This window comes from Mytilus trossulus, chromosome 3 (assembly GCF_036588685.1).
Source record: "Mytilus trossulus isolate FHL-02 chromosome 3, PNRI_Mtr1.1.1.hap1, whole genome shotgun sequence".
In the NCBI taxonomy this organism is placed as follows: Eukaryota; Metazoa; Mollusca; class Bivalvia; order Mytilida; family Mytilidae; genus Mytilus; species Mytilus trossulus.
Genome location: NC_086375.1, coordinates 29,983,594 through 29,997,775, shown reverse-complemented (window position 1 = coordinate 29,997,775; position 14,182 = coordinate 29,983,594). Strand labels below are relative to the sequence as shown.

Sequence of the window (14,182 nt, the reverse complement as noted above, 5' to 3'; positions counted from 1 at the left end):
TATAAATATATATATACAAAATATTTTTATTTATTAACATAAAACTTGTAAATTTTTTAAAAACATGGTACAAAAAACAGTTGTTTGACAGTACTTGCCTTCCTGTTGACATGTTGGCTGTTGTGTGCTTCAAAATACAGTTTCTGTGTTATGTTCTATGCTATTATGTACAACTAATTTTTCTGTCGAACGATGTAAAACATGAAATCATAGTGATTCAGTGTCTTCCTGGTCGATTTGACGCCATTTATCCTAGATGAACTGAAGGATTGTGGGTAAAAAAATTTGGGCCAGCATAAAATGCGGTAAACGTAAACGGATTTGATTTCTATGGAAAGCCGTTGCAGTAAATTATTCGTTCAAGTTTCGGTGTTTAGACAGTTTTTTTCTTGATTGAGTTGGAAATTAAATATTCTTTATTAAAGCACAAATTACACCCATTAGAGGGCCAAAGGCATGACAATTACATGTAATAACAACAATATAATTACGACATTAAAATTTACATAAAGAATAAAAATAAACCAAAACATTAAACACAACAAATGACCTCAATTAAGTCACGGCCCCCTGTCCTCAGTTCCATAGACTGTTTAATAAAGGACCTTGAAGATTTCACTTGCTGACTAGTGGTTGAATTTAGTATAGGCATAGATGTAATACCCATAGATGAAGCTCAACCATGACTTCAAAGGTTCTAACTGTGCGTTGTAATGGCTTTCACACTTATCTGATAATGACATAAACCAGTTGGTCATTGAGCTGCAGATTGACAATCAAGACAATAGAAAACTGACAATTAAAACCTACTTAGCAATTAAACATGCTAAAAATCAGAAAGAAACAAAATCAAAATATCTTGAAAATATCTTGAATCTTACAGGTATTATAATCTATGGTTTAGGCCTATATTTCATTTTATTATTTATAGACTGAAAATCTTTGTATTGAGTGTTTAAATCATTAAAAAAGACATGTCTTAAATCATAATTTATTTTACATATAATGCGGGGTTCACACATTGCCGATTATTGCTCCCGTTTGAGATCAGACAGCAATACGACACGAAAAGTGAAAAAGTCGGATTAGTATCCTCAATTATCTTGAATGTCCTATCATTGTCTGAACGCAGTCGTTTTAATTCGTAACAGATTCTTACGGGTCGGGAAGGGTCCGAATAGTTCGGCAAAGCACCATGACAGTTAGGTGCGTCCCGTAACATTCGGGACAACTCAGCCGATTTTGTCTAGTCGGATTATAATCGTGGCTATGTCGTGACAGATTCTGCTGTATCGGATCGAATTCCGAACAATGTCTTGTGTATTCTGGACGGTGTCTTGTGGAACGGGAATGATCTGGAGTAATTTTTCATAGTTGTTTTTCTGCCGATTGAGTCCAGATTGCATCCAGTTCTTGACGATTTCGAACCGTTTTTTGCCGAAACCGTTCCGAAACAGTCCCGTTATTAATACGAAATTAATCAATGATACCCACGTCAGAGTCCCGACAATTACAGAGTACAATACGACTGAGACCAGACAAAGCCGTTTGCATACGATAGAGCGGACCGTGATAGGATTACGTTCCGACAGTACCTGATCATCCCGAATATGCCGACAGTTTTCTAACTATATTATTATCAGACCTAATATGTGTTTACATATGAGTACCATGAGTATATACCTTGATCATGAAGTGATCTAGAAAGGGAGTAACACTCTTTAAGTAAATCAGATGAGTTTTCACTCAAAAGTCGGTATTTATATAAAAGTGACTGTGTGACAATGAAAGAAAAAGGGTGAATATCCTAATTCAGATCTTTAGGCAATATTAGAGGTCGGTCATTTACAAACGTATAAGCCGTTTCGTATACGTTGACGTATCCGCATCTGCAGATATATCAAAAAATATTATGTGATCCCGAGCTTATTAATAAGACCATACTTCATTTAAAAAAAAAATTGAAACAATCAAACATACACTTTCAATATTTGTGATAGTGGTGTTTTGTAAAAAATAAATAAGGGGTTCTATCAACTTCTTTTACATGCCCTTAAAAAGGAGCCAATGCAGGGCAGGTACACGAATATCGTACACAATCCTTTAATACTCTTAAGACTAGTTAAAAATATTTCAAGATCTTATATGAATAAACACAAAAAAAAATAATCAAATACCCTTATATACATGTAAGGAACTTTGAATATTGTTCATTTCAGATGTTATCATAAAAGGTAATAGAAAGTGCTGAGTATCACTCTATTTGTCAATCTACGCGAGCACAAATTCATACACAAACAAACGATTTTACCGTATTTACTCCTATCATACCTGTAAACTGTCCCAACTATCCGGAATATCTTTAAAAGTAGGGTTACATTTTCCACAAGAACTCGATATTTCCTTATTGTTTTGTAAATTCTGCATTAGAAATTAATCAGTCGCCCATTTGCATTATTCAAAGTACATAAAACTAAAGCTCGGGATCATATACTGTGTTTTTGATATATCTGCAGATGCGGATACGTCAACGTATATGATACGGTTGATACGTCTTTAAATGACCGACCTCTATTACTAGCACACTTCTTAACTCCAAGTGTAAATTAACAAAAGTTAATGTGATTTTTTTCAGGAGGACTCTTATCTATAAAACTGAGTTTATTCAAAGGAGAATTATTTTGAATGACTACATCTTTGTGAATTGAAATTGCATCTACCAGAGTCTCAGACATATCGTCGTGTCAAATGTTTTCGTATGTCATATGTTTTCGTATGTCATATGTTTTCGTATGTCATATGTTTTCGTACTAGTTCATAAGGAAATAAAATCGCCATACCCAGATACATTTCTGACTTCGTACGAACCAGTACTTAAACTAACTCCTTAATGCCAAGTATATATTATGTAGTTTGTGTTGAAAATAAAATACAAATTTTAACGTCTTATTATGTCGTAATTGTGTATTCATACATCCTTACAGCCACACGGACGCTCCCCTTAATCAAGGATTAAATTCAACTGTCGGGCGTGAGTAGTCCAGATATGTCAATAGTCTTTTTTTATGTCGGTAAGGACTCGAACCAATTGCCATCTGCACTTAAACAGAGAGTCGGTAGATGAGATCACATTTCAAAAGCACACTATCGGTTTGCGTTCTCAAAAATTCCGGATAAAATGTCAATGCATCCGGAGTCAAAACATTTAATGTAAGCCGTTTGACATTCGATTTCAACTATTGATTAAGATATGTGATGACGCAAATGCGTATTCTTTTCCTGAGTATCAGTGAGATGTTTTCTATTTACTATTTCGTGCGCTAAAATACTACTTGCATGCAATACTATTGAATTCAATCGTGGAAGCTTATTTTCGTATTTGTTATCTAAATTCAGAACACGGCAGAAAGAGCTTTACATTTGACTTTCAAGCACGGTCATCATTACTAACGGTATTTGGACCTTGAGTTGTTCCTCTTTTGTTTCTTTTTTGAGTCACTTTCCTATTATAAACTTTGACCTTTTAAAAAAGCTGAGGATTGTCTACCCAAGGAATAGATTCCTTAACTTTGTAATGTATTTAGCCTTTTATTTTTTTTCATTCGAGCGTTACTGATGGATGCTTTTTTTGTAGACTTAACTCGTGTCTGGCGTTTTTTATATCTACATACCTTTTTATGTAAATTGGTTATTTTGAAAGTGTGTACATGTATTCATAAACTTTGACAACACTAAGTTTCTCTGTTTAATGTTTGAATTGATTTAAGTAAAATCAGGAAATCCTTAAAATTTGAGATGTTTTATGAGACCAAAATAAGTCTCTTCGTAAGAGGTCCCAATCAATTGCATGCCACAGGTTTAACCGCATACAACATCTATACCATGAGTAAAGACAGCTTCACATACGAGTTGAGAATATAAAGGCATTCATTTAGGAAACAAAATATAGAGGTGTTAGATAAAATAAATGCATCCAGAATTCCAGATTATAAAGCAAACTGAGTGCATAAATTTATATTGCGATAGGTTTGTACAATTTGTATAAGTCAACCGATTAGTAGAAATTAGGATTTGCCAATGGGTTATAATCGGGAAAAATATGTACATTCCCGAGTAATATATAAAATAGTCGAGCTTCAAAATAACTATTCAAATAAAAGCTGTAAATATATATATACGTTCAACTGGCTTCTTCTATTCACAGTCAATTATTTCAATTCAAAAGCAAACACAAATTCAGCAACAATCTTTTGGTGACCCGGCAGTCAGCGGTCTTAGGTTCATGTATTGTTTTTTTTTTTTTTTTTTTTTTTTTAAAGAAAGCAACTTGTTATTTAAATCTATTCAGTTTATAGTTGTGTTGGAGGACTCGTATTTATAGCAATATTCTGAATTGAGGATATAGGAATTTTCATTATGGCGAATTTGGTAAAGGTCACTGACATGATAAAGAACGAATTATAAATTCTATAATTCTATTCTTACTGATAAGACAGAACAAAAATTAGACCAAGAACTCGGCTGTGACACCTTTTAGGGCAAGATGATTTTCAGGATATATGTACTATGTTCACTTTTCTGCTCTATATGTAAGTATTACCGTGACTTTTATAATGTAAAATAAAATTGAGAATGGAAATGATTTGTATTATTATATCATGATGAACCCTAACATTTAGTTTAAAGCCTTATCAAATCTTGAAAACATAAGTTTATGTTCTTACTTTAATTTATGAATATTGATTATTATTTTCCATGTGTCGTCGTGCTTTTCATTTTGTAAATGTGTTTTGAAATTTGAGCATGCTGAACATTTCTTGCAATTTGTATATACATGATCCACCTTATATGCATTTCGGTTTCAAAATATTGGATCCTAAAAGTTTGACCATATACATGTACACAAGGTAATAAAATATTAAAAAGCAGGAATTTTAATGTAATTATCAATCTCTAGGAGAAATATTGTATATTATTGTATAGCAATATAATATTTCCCACAGAAAGTAACCAAAAGTTAGCGTGCAATAAATTCTATTATTGCACTAGTGCAATAAATCTTCAAAATTCATGACGTCATCAACGACAAAACGTCGGTTTATACCAATTTTAACGTTCAAATATTATATTGCTATACAATAAAAGGGTTATTGCATAAATATTGGGGAATATTGTCCCTCGTAGAACATATATTGCACTCGCAAGCTCGTTCAATATAAAATTCTACTCGGGACAATATTCCCCAATATTCATGCAATAACCCTATATTATTTAAAGTTTTAAATGAGTCAAACTTAATTACATAGTAAATAAATTATATATATGCAAATACTGAAAACATATTTTTTTTACATATCCTTCTATTAGTATGCAGTAACTGCGATTATAAAGGGACCACATATAGACCAGAAGAAACATGGGTGGCCGAAGATAGATGTAATATTTGCACGTGCAGATCTGATGGAACAATTTCATGTGAAACAAAACAATGCAGTCCTGGTAAGTTATCACTTAAAAGTCATTTAGTGTAATGAAAAACAAGCAATTCATTTATGGGATCATGGACACGGTGATATTTGAAAATGTACGTTACACAGCCTTCTTGAGATGTACTACATGATAAAATGGTGCGTCCGATTGGACCGTGTGCGGGATTCGCAGCCTCGTCCGGTCATACTGAATACTTTAATTTCAATGAATGGTGTAGGGAGCAAATCACGCTCTCACCACTCTAAATAAACCTCGCAACAACTCTTCTAAGTGGTCTGTAGGTTGCCTATTGCATGGCTAAATTTATGCTCCTGACTTGGGACAGGCAAATACAGAATATGGAGGGGTTAAACATGTTAGCGTGCGCCCTACCCTCCCCAAACCTAGGACAGTGGTGTAACAGTACAACACAAGAAAAGACTATAAAAATCAGTTGAAAAGGCTTTTTGAGCGGACTATGCGGTACGCGCTTTGCTCATTGTTGAAGGCCACATCCAACTTCTCAGTAATGGATTTAGTGTAAAGACGCCATTAAAACATGTCAATGCTATATATGTGATATGTGCCTACATTCGTTACGAATAGATAAAGACGTACAGTTGTTACACACACTTTGCAGTTAACATGTTATGTACACATGCATTACAAACAAATAAAACTTAACCAGTCCACATGTGCGTAACCGTTACAAGTTGGTCATGGTTATATGAAGTAGTACTACGTAGAAAGGACTTAGTCATTGTGACAATGAAATCAACAAATATAGTTATTGAGGTGCATTTCTGTAAACCTATCCCAACAAATGTACTGTGAAGTACATGTATTGCGCAATTTTAAGGTCTGCAATTTTACAACCTATGTAAGTCAAAAGTTCCAACATAAGATAAGATAATTTTTTAAGCCTGTTCACTGACCCATTATTTGACATCCAAATTATCAAGCAAGCATTGCATTCATGTATATGTATAATTCATAATTACATTTATAACATGATATACAGATTTTACTGATTATTAGGTCTCAATTATTTTAAAAGAGGCGCTTTGAGAAGAATCAAAAGTTAGACTTTAATTATCAGCGAAACATGCTGATATTAGCATATGTATATAATTGGCTATGGAACATGGATTTACTTTCGAGTTTCTTTATAGTTTTTCTCTCTCTCAGATATACAAGAGAATTAATTCACAGTTTATAAAATATCTTAAAAGATCAAATTGAATCGTTTCAGTAAAGTGTCATGACAATGGTAGAGATTACAATATTGGAGAGAGCTTTCTGTCGTCTGATGGTTGTAATGAGTGCGTCTGCACTGTTAATGGTGCAGCGTGTACAAAGATATCGTGTGGTGGAGCTGGAGTGGTGAACATACGTAATATAATTATAAAATTCATTGTTAAATTACTTTCGATATGCATTAAACATAATTATGATAAAAGGGATAATGTAAAATAATCTCGAAACACTCTATAAAAATTATTAGGTTTAAATCCCAGAGAAGTTTATGGTCATTATACATATATTGAATTCGATGCATATGTAGCTGTTTCGTGGATATCCATTTATCTTACCTCTTATACATTTCTAGGAATATGATTGGTTAAAAGCGACCTCGTGGTGACCGTGTCTATTCCATATTAGTTTAGTAGGGAGGTGGGGCTTTATTAGTTACATAGTGTGTTAGTGACCTAATATGATATATACAGGGTCAGTAAATTCCATATGGGGTGAGACCGAAGCTCGAACTTACTGACCCTGTATATATCATATTAGGTCACTAGCACACTATGTAACGAATTTATCTTACCGACTATCTTTATTTGTTGAATTTAAACTAACGTGGTCTTATTTGCTATCATAACACATCTTCTTTTTTTCTGTATTAAAGTGTTCAAGTGTTCAATTTTAAGATCCTTCTTCAATTGGTCTGCACTAAAAGACTTATGTAAACGATAAATATATGTTATCAACAACCTTGATATAACAACATTCAACAGAACTTTCAATACTTTTAAATATTCAAACAGTGCCTAAGTCGTAAATCCACTACAAACCGTGTATTGAAATAAGCCCCGCCTCCCTACTAACCTAATATGGAATATACACGGTCACCACGAGGTCGCTTTTAACGAATCATATTCCTAGAAATGTATAGGAGGTAAGATAATTGTGGTTCTTGCGATCTAAACACCATGATATGGAGAACGCTTTGATTGGCTTATTTATTTTTCCTTTTTGTTATCTATCATACGATTGGTTGTACTTGTGCATGTTTCTAACCGGAAGTAACATATATGACTAAAAGTCAGTCTGATGACGGAATCAATATCCGGACTCCTTTGTCGGTTTTTCTCCAAAAATAACTCAATCTAAATAATCACAAGAATGGATGACAAATACGACTATGGATTTTACCTATAGAACACAGAGGCATGATGATTAATTTATCGTGGAAGGAAGAGAAGCGACACACAAAATGAGGTCTTCTCGTTTAATAGTATAGATGTTATCACTGATAAATAAAATGATTTAGATTTAATTAGAAATTAGAAGATGCTGTGTGAATGCCGATGAGTCAACATGTGTGAAAAGAAAACAATGGTAAAAGTACGGCCTTCAACCTTATTGCCTTTATAAATAATCCTCAACTCCGAGTGTTCATTGTCTATGAAAAACTAATTGCTCTTACCTAATTACAGACATTCCACGTTGTTCCTACCATGGTAGAATCTATACAGTAGGTGACTCCTTTATGTCAGTTGACGGATGCAACAGATGTATATGTACAGAGAAACAAGTGGAAATCTGCACAAAAATGTATTGCGCACCTTCAACCCTGGCGCCACTAGAAACAACAAAAGCAACGACGTGTAACTATAATGGAAAAATATATGCATACCTTGCCCAATTTAACAGCAGTGATGGGTGCAATACGTGCACATGTACAGCCAACGAGCAGTTTGCATGTACACAAATGGCGTGTCTACCACCAACTACTCTACCACCAACTACGGCAGTAGAAACAACCCCAGTTTCTACAACAACGCAGACCTCAAGTTTCGTAACTACAGTGTCTACAACACCCCTGTCTACTTGTGCCTATAACGGTCGTATATATAATGCTGGCGACCAATTCAAAGCAGATGATGGCTGTAATAGATGTACATGTGGAGGGAACACGCGAATAATCTGTACTTTGATTGCCTGCCCACCTAAAACTACGAAGATGCAGACTAGTCTAGAATCATCCACATCAGTTAAAACCACTGTGATTCCGGTAACAATAAATGCAGTTTCTTCATTACCTACAACATTACCTTCAGTAACTTCACAAACGACAATGAATATAGAAACTACCACCGTACATAAATGTAATTACAATGGACGGGTATATGACTATGGCATGAGCTTTAAAGACGACGATGGGTGCAATATTTGTATTTGTGGTAAAAATGAAATTATTTGCTCATTAATGATATGTCCAAAATCAACCACAAAAATTCCGACCACAGTCCAAGTAAAATCAACGCTTTCACCATCAAATACTCCTTTGATCCAAGTTACAACCCCCAAAAAGTGCAATTCTAATGGGCGTGATTATGATGTAGGTGTTAGTTTTAAAGCTGATGATGGATGTAATACATGTTCATGTACAGAAATGGGGGTTGTTGTATGCACCTTAATGCTTTGCCCACCTACAACCGTGGAGGCAAATAACATTGCATCAACAGTTGTATCTAATAAGATCACATGTTTTTATAATGGACAGGTTTACAACGTTGGCGATAGTTTTAAAAATACCGATGGTTGTAATACTTGTCGATGTATCGGTGATGGAGGCATTGCCTGTACAAAAATGCTCTGCATACTAGTATCAACAACTAAACTATCATCTACTCAACCAACAACGCAAACAATAACAGGAAAAACGCAGTCCACAAGAAAATGCAATTACAACGGGCATATATACAATGTAGGAGATTCTTTTAAGGCAACAGATGGATGTAATACATGTAGATGTACAGGCGAACAAGAAATAGGATGTACTAAAATCTACTGTCCACCAACATCAACACAGCGTGCTATCACCGACGATACAACATCAACAATTAATACCACTGAACCAATAACTTCAATCAATCATTTGAAAGCAACAATGAATAAATAGTAAAATAATTTAAATAAAAACTCGCCACAATTTATTAACGTTTAAGAGTACAAACGCCTACGTTTATATAGGAATGTATCTAATGTTAGCTTACTTGAAGGCCGTACGGTGACCTATAGTTGTTAATGTCTGTGTCATTTTGGTCTCTTGTGGACAGTTGTCTCATTGGCAATCATACCACATATTCCTTTTTTTTTATATTTACTGTTTGTTTGTTTAACAGTAACATCCTACCATTAGTTTAAACATATTTATTTATAGTGGATTGGGAAACAAGTTTTGCAACTTATATGAATCCCTTTCCACTTTGCGGTTGCGAGTGCTGCCTTGTAGCGGCATTAGATCTTTTTCGAAATCTGCAAGGGTGTCTTTAACGTGCAAGAGATATGGCTCTCTCTTAACACGGGTCAGCCATTTATCGTCCCCTTCCGACGGACTATCATCGTTTCCTCGAGACCATACTCGCAAATGGTGTCAAGGGAGAGCCATTGATTAGCTAGGCTGACTTTATGCAATCTAGCCCCACTTTTTAAGCTTTGAAGCATTAAACCTTACAAAAATGCCATATAAAGCAAACTTGAAGACTATAATAATAAGATTGACACCATATTTGTTACGTTTGCAGGACGGGTTTTTCTTAAAACTATCGGCATTCCCATGGGAACCAATTGTGCCCATCTTTCTGCCGACTTGTTCCTTTGCCATTATGAGGCTGACTTCATACATGAACTTCTTAGGAAAAAAGAAAAGAAGATCGCAATATCCTTTTATTTTACTTTCCGCTATATAGATGATGCTCTCTCACTACATAATCCAAAATTTGGTGTCTATGTTGAACGCACCTATTCCATCGAACTAGAGATAAAGGATACAACAGATACAGTTAAGTCTGCCTCATATCTTTACTTATATTTAGAAATTGACAATGATGGCCAACAAAAGAGAGTATTTCAGCTTCCCTATTGTCAACATTCCAGCAGCGCCTGCAAACGAATTGTATATCTCCCAATTGATACGATATTCCCAGGATTGTATTTCCTATCATGACTTCATTTCTTTTGACAAGGAAGCTATTTAACCAAGAGTTCCAAATGGTGAAGTTAAAAGCACCCCTTCGTAAATATAACGGACGCCATCACGAGTTGATTGACTGTAATTGAAAACCCGTTTCACAGATAATATCGAATATGTTTTTAATGTCATAACTACAATCCCGTTTCCTCTTCACGATTGTGACCTACCAAATTAGACTATTTGCCGGGTCTGTTATAACATAAGCAATACGAAGGGTGCCAAATTGGAGCAGGATCTGCTACCCTTCTGGAGCACCTGATACCCCCCTCCCCTCCACAATGTTTTTGGTAGGATTCATGTTGATTGGTCGTTTTCTATGTTGCGTCTTGTGTACTAATATTTGTCTGTTTATCTTTGTTTTTTAACCATGACGTTGTCAGTTTATTTTATATCTATGCGTTTGACTGTTCCTCTGGTATCTTTCGTCCCGCTTTTATAGTAGCACAAACAAGTTATGAACGTTTGAAATTCGATAGCATATATATATATAATATATATAAAAGTTACTGTAATAATTAATTCCTATGTTAAAATTAAAAAAATAAATTTTACATGACACTTACAAGATCACAATTTTATTGAAAAACGAATCGTGCATTATTTATAGTGGTTCTAGATTACATCATTTGCAAACTTACTTTCCTTATAAATGCAAACAAAACCGTTTTTTAATCTTCTTTTAAAGCTTCAATTACAACTAAGGATATGCCTAAAATGTTCCAACTGATCATATGAATTACGCGAGTGAACACCATATGGTGTCTTCTGTATAAACTTTACTGTTAATGTTTGAGAAACAATTTTTAGAAAGACAAAAATACTATAATAGATATAGGAAGATGTGGTGTGAGTGCCAATGAAACAACTCTCCATCCAAATAACAATTTATAAAAGTAAACCATTATAGGTCAATGTACGGCCTTCAACACGGAGCCTTGGCTCACACCGAACAAAAAGCTATATAAAGGGCCCCAAAATTACTACTGTAGAACCATTCAAACGGGAAAACCAACGGTCTAATCTATATAAAAATATACTATAAACACGTTTATAAGCATGAAGGATAAGTACAAACAATGTTAACTTTGCTGACCAAGTGGAAACCATAGGTTATGTACAATTGTATAATCAAATGAAATAAAAATTTAAAATCATATCGCACATATCATTCAAATCATGCCAATACCGAAACACTGTTTACTAGAAGAATTGTACCATCGGCATTCTAATAGGTCACACACAGCTGGAAATTGGATGTAGGTCTAGCAGCTGTACAGTACCGGTGGAATTAAAAACAAAACACCATACGAGAACCAGTCAAATAATTGGAAGATGGATGCAGGTCAAAGAAAAATAATCAGTAACATTGTCAAATATAAACATACGTAAATAAAGGCAACAGTAGTATACCGCTGTTCAAACACACTAAAGTCCATAAATAGTCCATAAATACTATATAGAAAGAACCAAAAAGATTGTTTATAAGACCAACATAAAAGCGATGGGGAACTCATTGTGCACCAAAAGGACAAACCTATAACACCTGCACCGTTACAATGTTTAATTACAATAATTATTCATATCCAGTGATAAGGTATTGTAAATAAGCGTATTTGTAAATATATCTGGTCTAACCGTTAACATTGCATCACCATATACATTACTCATGAGTACATGGGAAGTATGTAACAATATGACGGTTTGAAATAAAACATTAAAAAGCACAAAAAACAGCACCGAAAACTAAAGCAAAAACAAAACCCTGAAAACAAAAGAGGCGAAGGCTGTGTAGTTCCATGTGACATTGTTTGTGTTGGAAATGGGATATTGAATCCACAGATGATTCATATTCCGTAAAACTTTTGAAGACATGACGTCAACTTAAAAATCAAGAAGCACAAGTTTAAAAGTTTCCTTGTAAGCACCAACTCTCTTACAAAGAATATGATCGGAGACACAGGAATTACTCTCATTAGGAACCCTAAAAGCCGAATATTTCAAAGTCATTTATTTCGGGCGTATGACATTTGCGCCGATTTTGAAAATTTTCATTCTTTCATTTGCGCCGTTTTATTTTTTCATTTGCGCCGATTTATATTTTCTCCTAATTGGATTTACAGGTAAGTTTCAGGTTATACTTTTACGTGTAAATTGCAGGGAATACAAAGCAAGCCACAACAAAAGATAGAACACTAACGTTAACCTACTTTTTACAAGCAACTAAAGCTATATTTAATATAGGAGGTACTTACCCAATTTGCCAGCTATGCAATCTTGAGGAAGAAAACCTTCAACATTTTCTCACTATATGTACATTTCAATGCCCAATTAAATCAGCGGAAAACTAATTTTCAAACTAGGGAAACATTAAACCAATTAACTGTTGACTGCAGAAAACTAGTAGGTTCCACACAAGCGGTTGAAACAATTTCTAGAGATTTGTGTTAAATTACATCAACAGACTGAGAATAACTCAGATCAATGCTCTATCATTATAAAAATTCATCATTCATCACATGGAATTGAACTTTTTTCGATACTTTTCAGAGTTCAAAACAGTTATATCCATGTTATGATTGATAATTCATAACATTTGTACAACTGCCTAACTAAAAAAGGTCTTTAATGATAGTAAAAATAAGAGTTGTCCCATTGGCACTCATACCACACCTTCTTATATCTATTCACCTGTAATTTACCTGTGAAAAAATCGGCGCAAATGAAAAAAATAATCGGCGCAAATGAAATGCAGATCGGCGCAAATGCAAAACGCCGATTTATTTCAGTTCATACCAGGCCAACTTATTCATTTTGAAAATCCTCTTGCCACACACACAGAAAATTAAATGGTCGTCGCCTTAGGTCTATTGTCGCTCTCTTGTGCAAGCCATTATATACAGAGGTCGATATATTCCATGATCAGAACTACAAATAGTACGAAATATCAAACATTTGACAACCCTTTTGTTATTTAAGTTATATTGTCCAGTTATTTTTCGCTATTAGAAAATAAGCAAGCTGAGCCATTTTGAAATTAATATTTGTTCAGAATTTACGTTAACTGTGAAGATACACTACAGAATGAACAATATATTTGATAATTTTGTGTTTCAAGTTTTATAGATCACAAATAAACTGATTGATCATTTAAAAGATAAAATAAATTTGAGAACTTACACACTCAAATCTTTCAGGTTCAAACGATACCAGGTTAAGGATTATATATATTGGGAGAGTCAACTCCTGCCTAGCATCGCGCGACTAGCATTAAATCAACTTCTTTAAATAAATACAGCAACCATGTTGTTCTTTTTAACAACACCATTGACGAAGTAGAATAACTAAGAGAACAAAAATACCCAACTCAAAGGCAAATTCATTCGCTTGATGTGTTTCAGCTTTTGATTTTGCCATTTGAGTAGGAACTTTCCGTTTTTAATTTTCCTCAGA

The 14,182-nt window shown here is 34.2% G+C and overlaps 2 protein-coding genes across 2 annotated transcripts in view; one reads left to right on the top strand and one right to left on the bottom strand.

The window, feature by feature from the left end:
- The window catches only part of LOC134711204 (vasodilator-stimulated phosphoprotein-like), a 34,363-nt gene extending 34,088 nt beyond the window's left edge, over nucleotides 1-275 (bottom strand). The window contains exon 1 of the mRNA XM_063571667.1: nucleotides 99-275. Coding sequence (XP_063427737.1) covers nucleotides 99-112 — 14 coding nt within the window. The 5' untranslated portion in view covers nucleotides 113-275. The remainder of the gene's footprint in view (nucleotides 1-98) is intronic.
- A 4,144-nt stretch (nucleotides 276-4,419) lies between these two features.
- On the top strand, nucleotides 4,420-9,692 carry LOC134711203 (kielin/chordin-like protein). Its single transcript, XM_063571662.1, has 4 exons — nucleotides 4,420-4,589; nucleotides 5,368-5,499; nucleotides 6,722-6,862; nucleotides 8,190-9,692. Exons 1-4 carry the CDS (start codon nucleotides 4,544-4,546, stop codon nucleotides 9,656-9,658), a joined length of 1,788 nt encoding a protein of 595 aa, XP_063427732.1. The 5' UTR covers nucleotides 4,420-4,543; the 3' UTR covers nucleotides 9,659-9,692.
- Nucleotides 9,693-14,182: the final 4,490 nt, after the last annotated feature.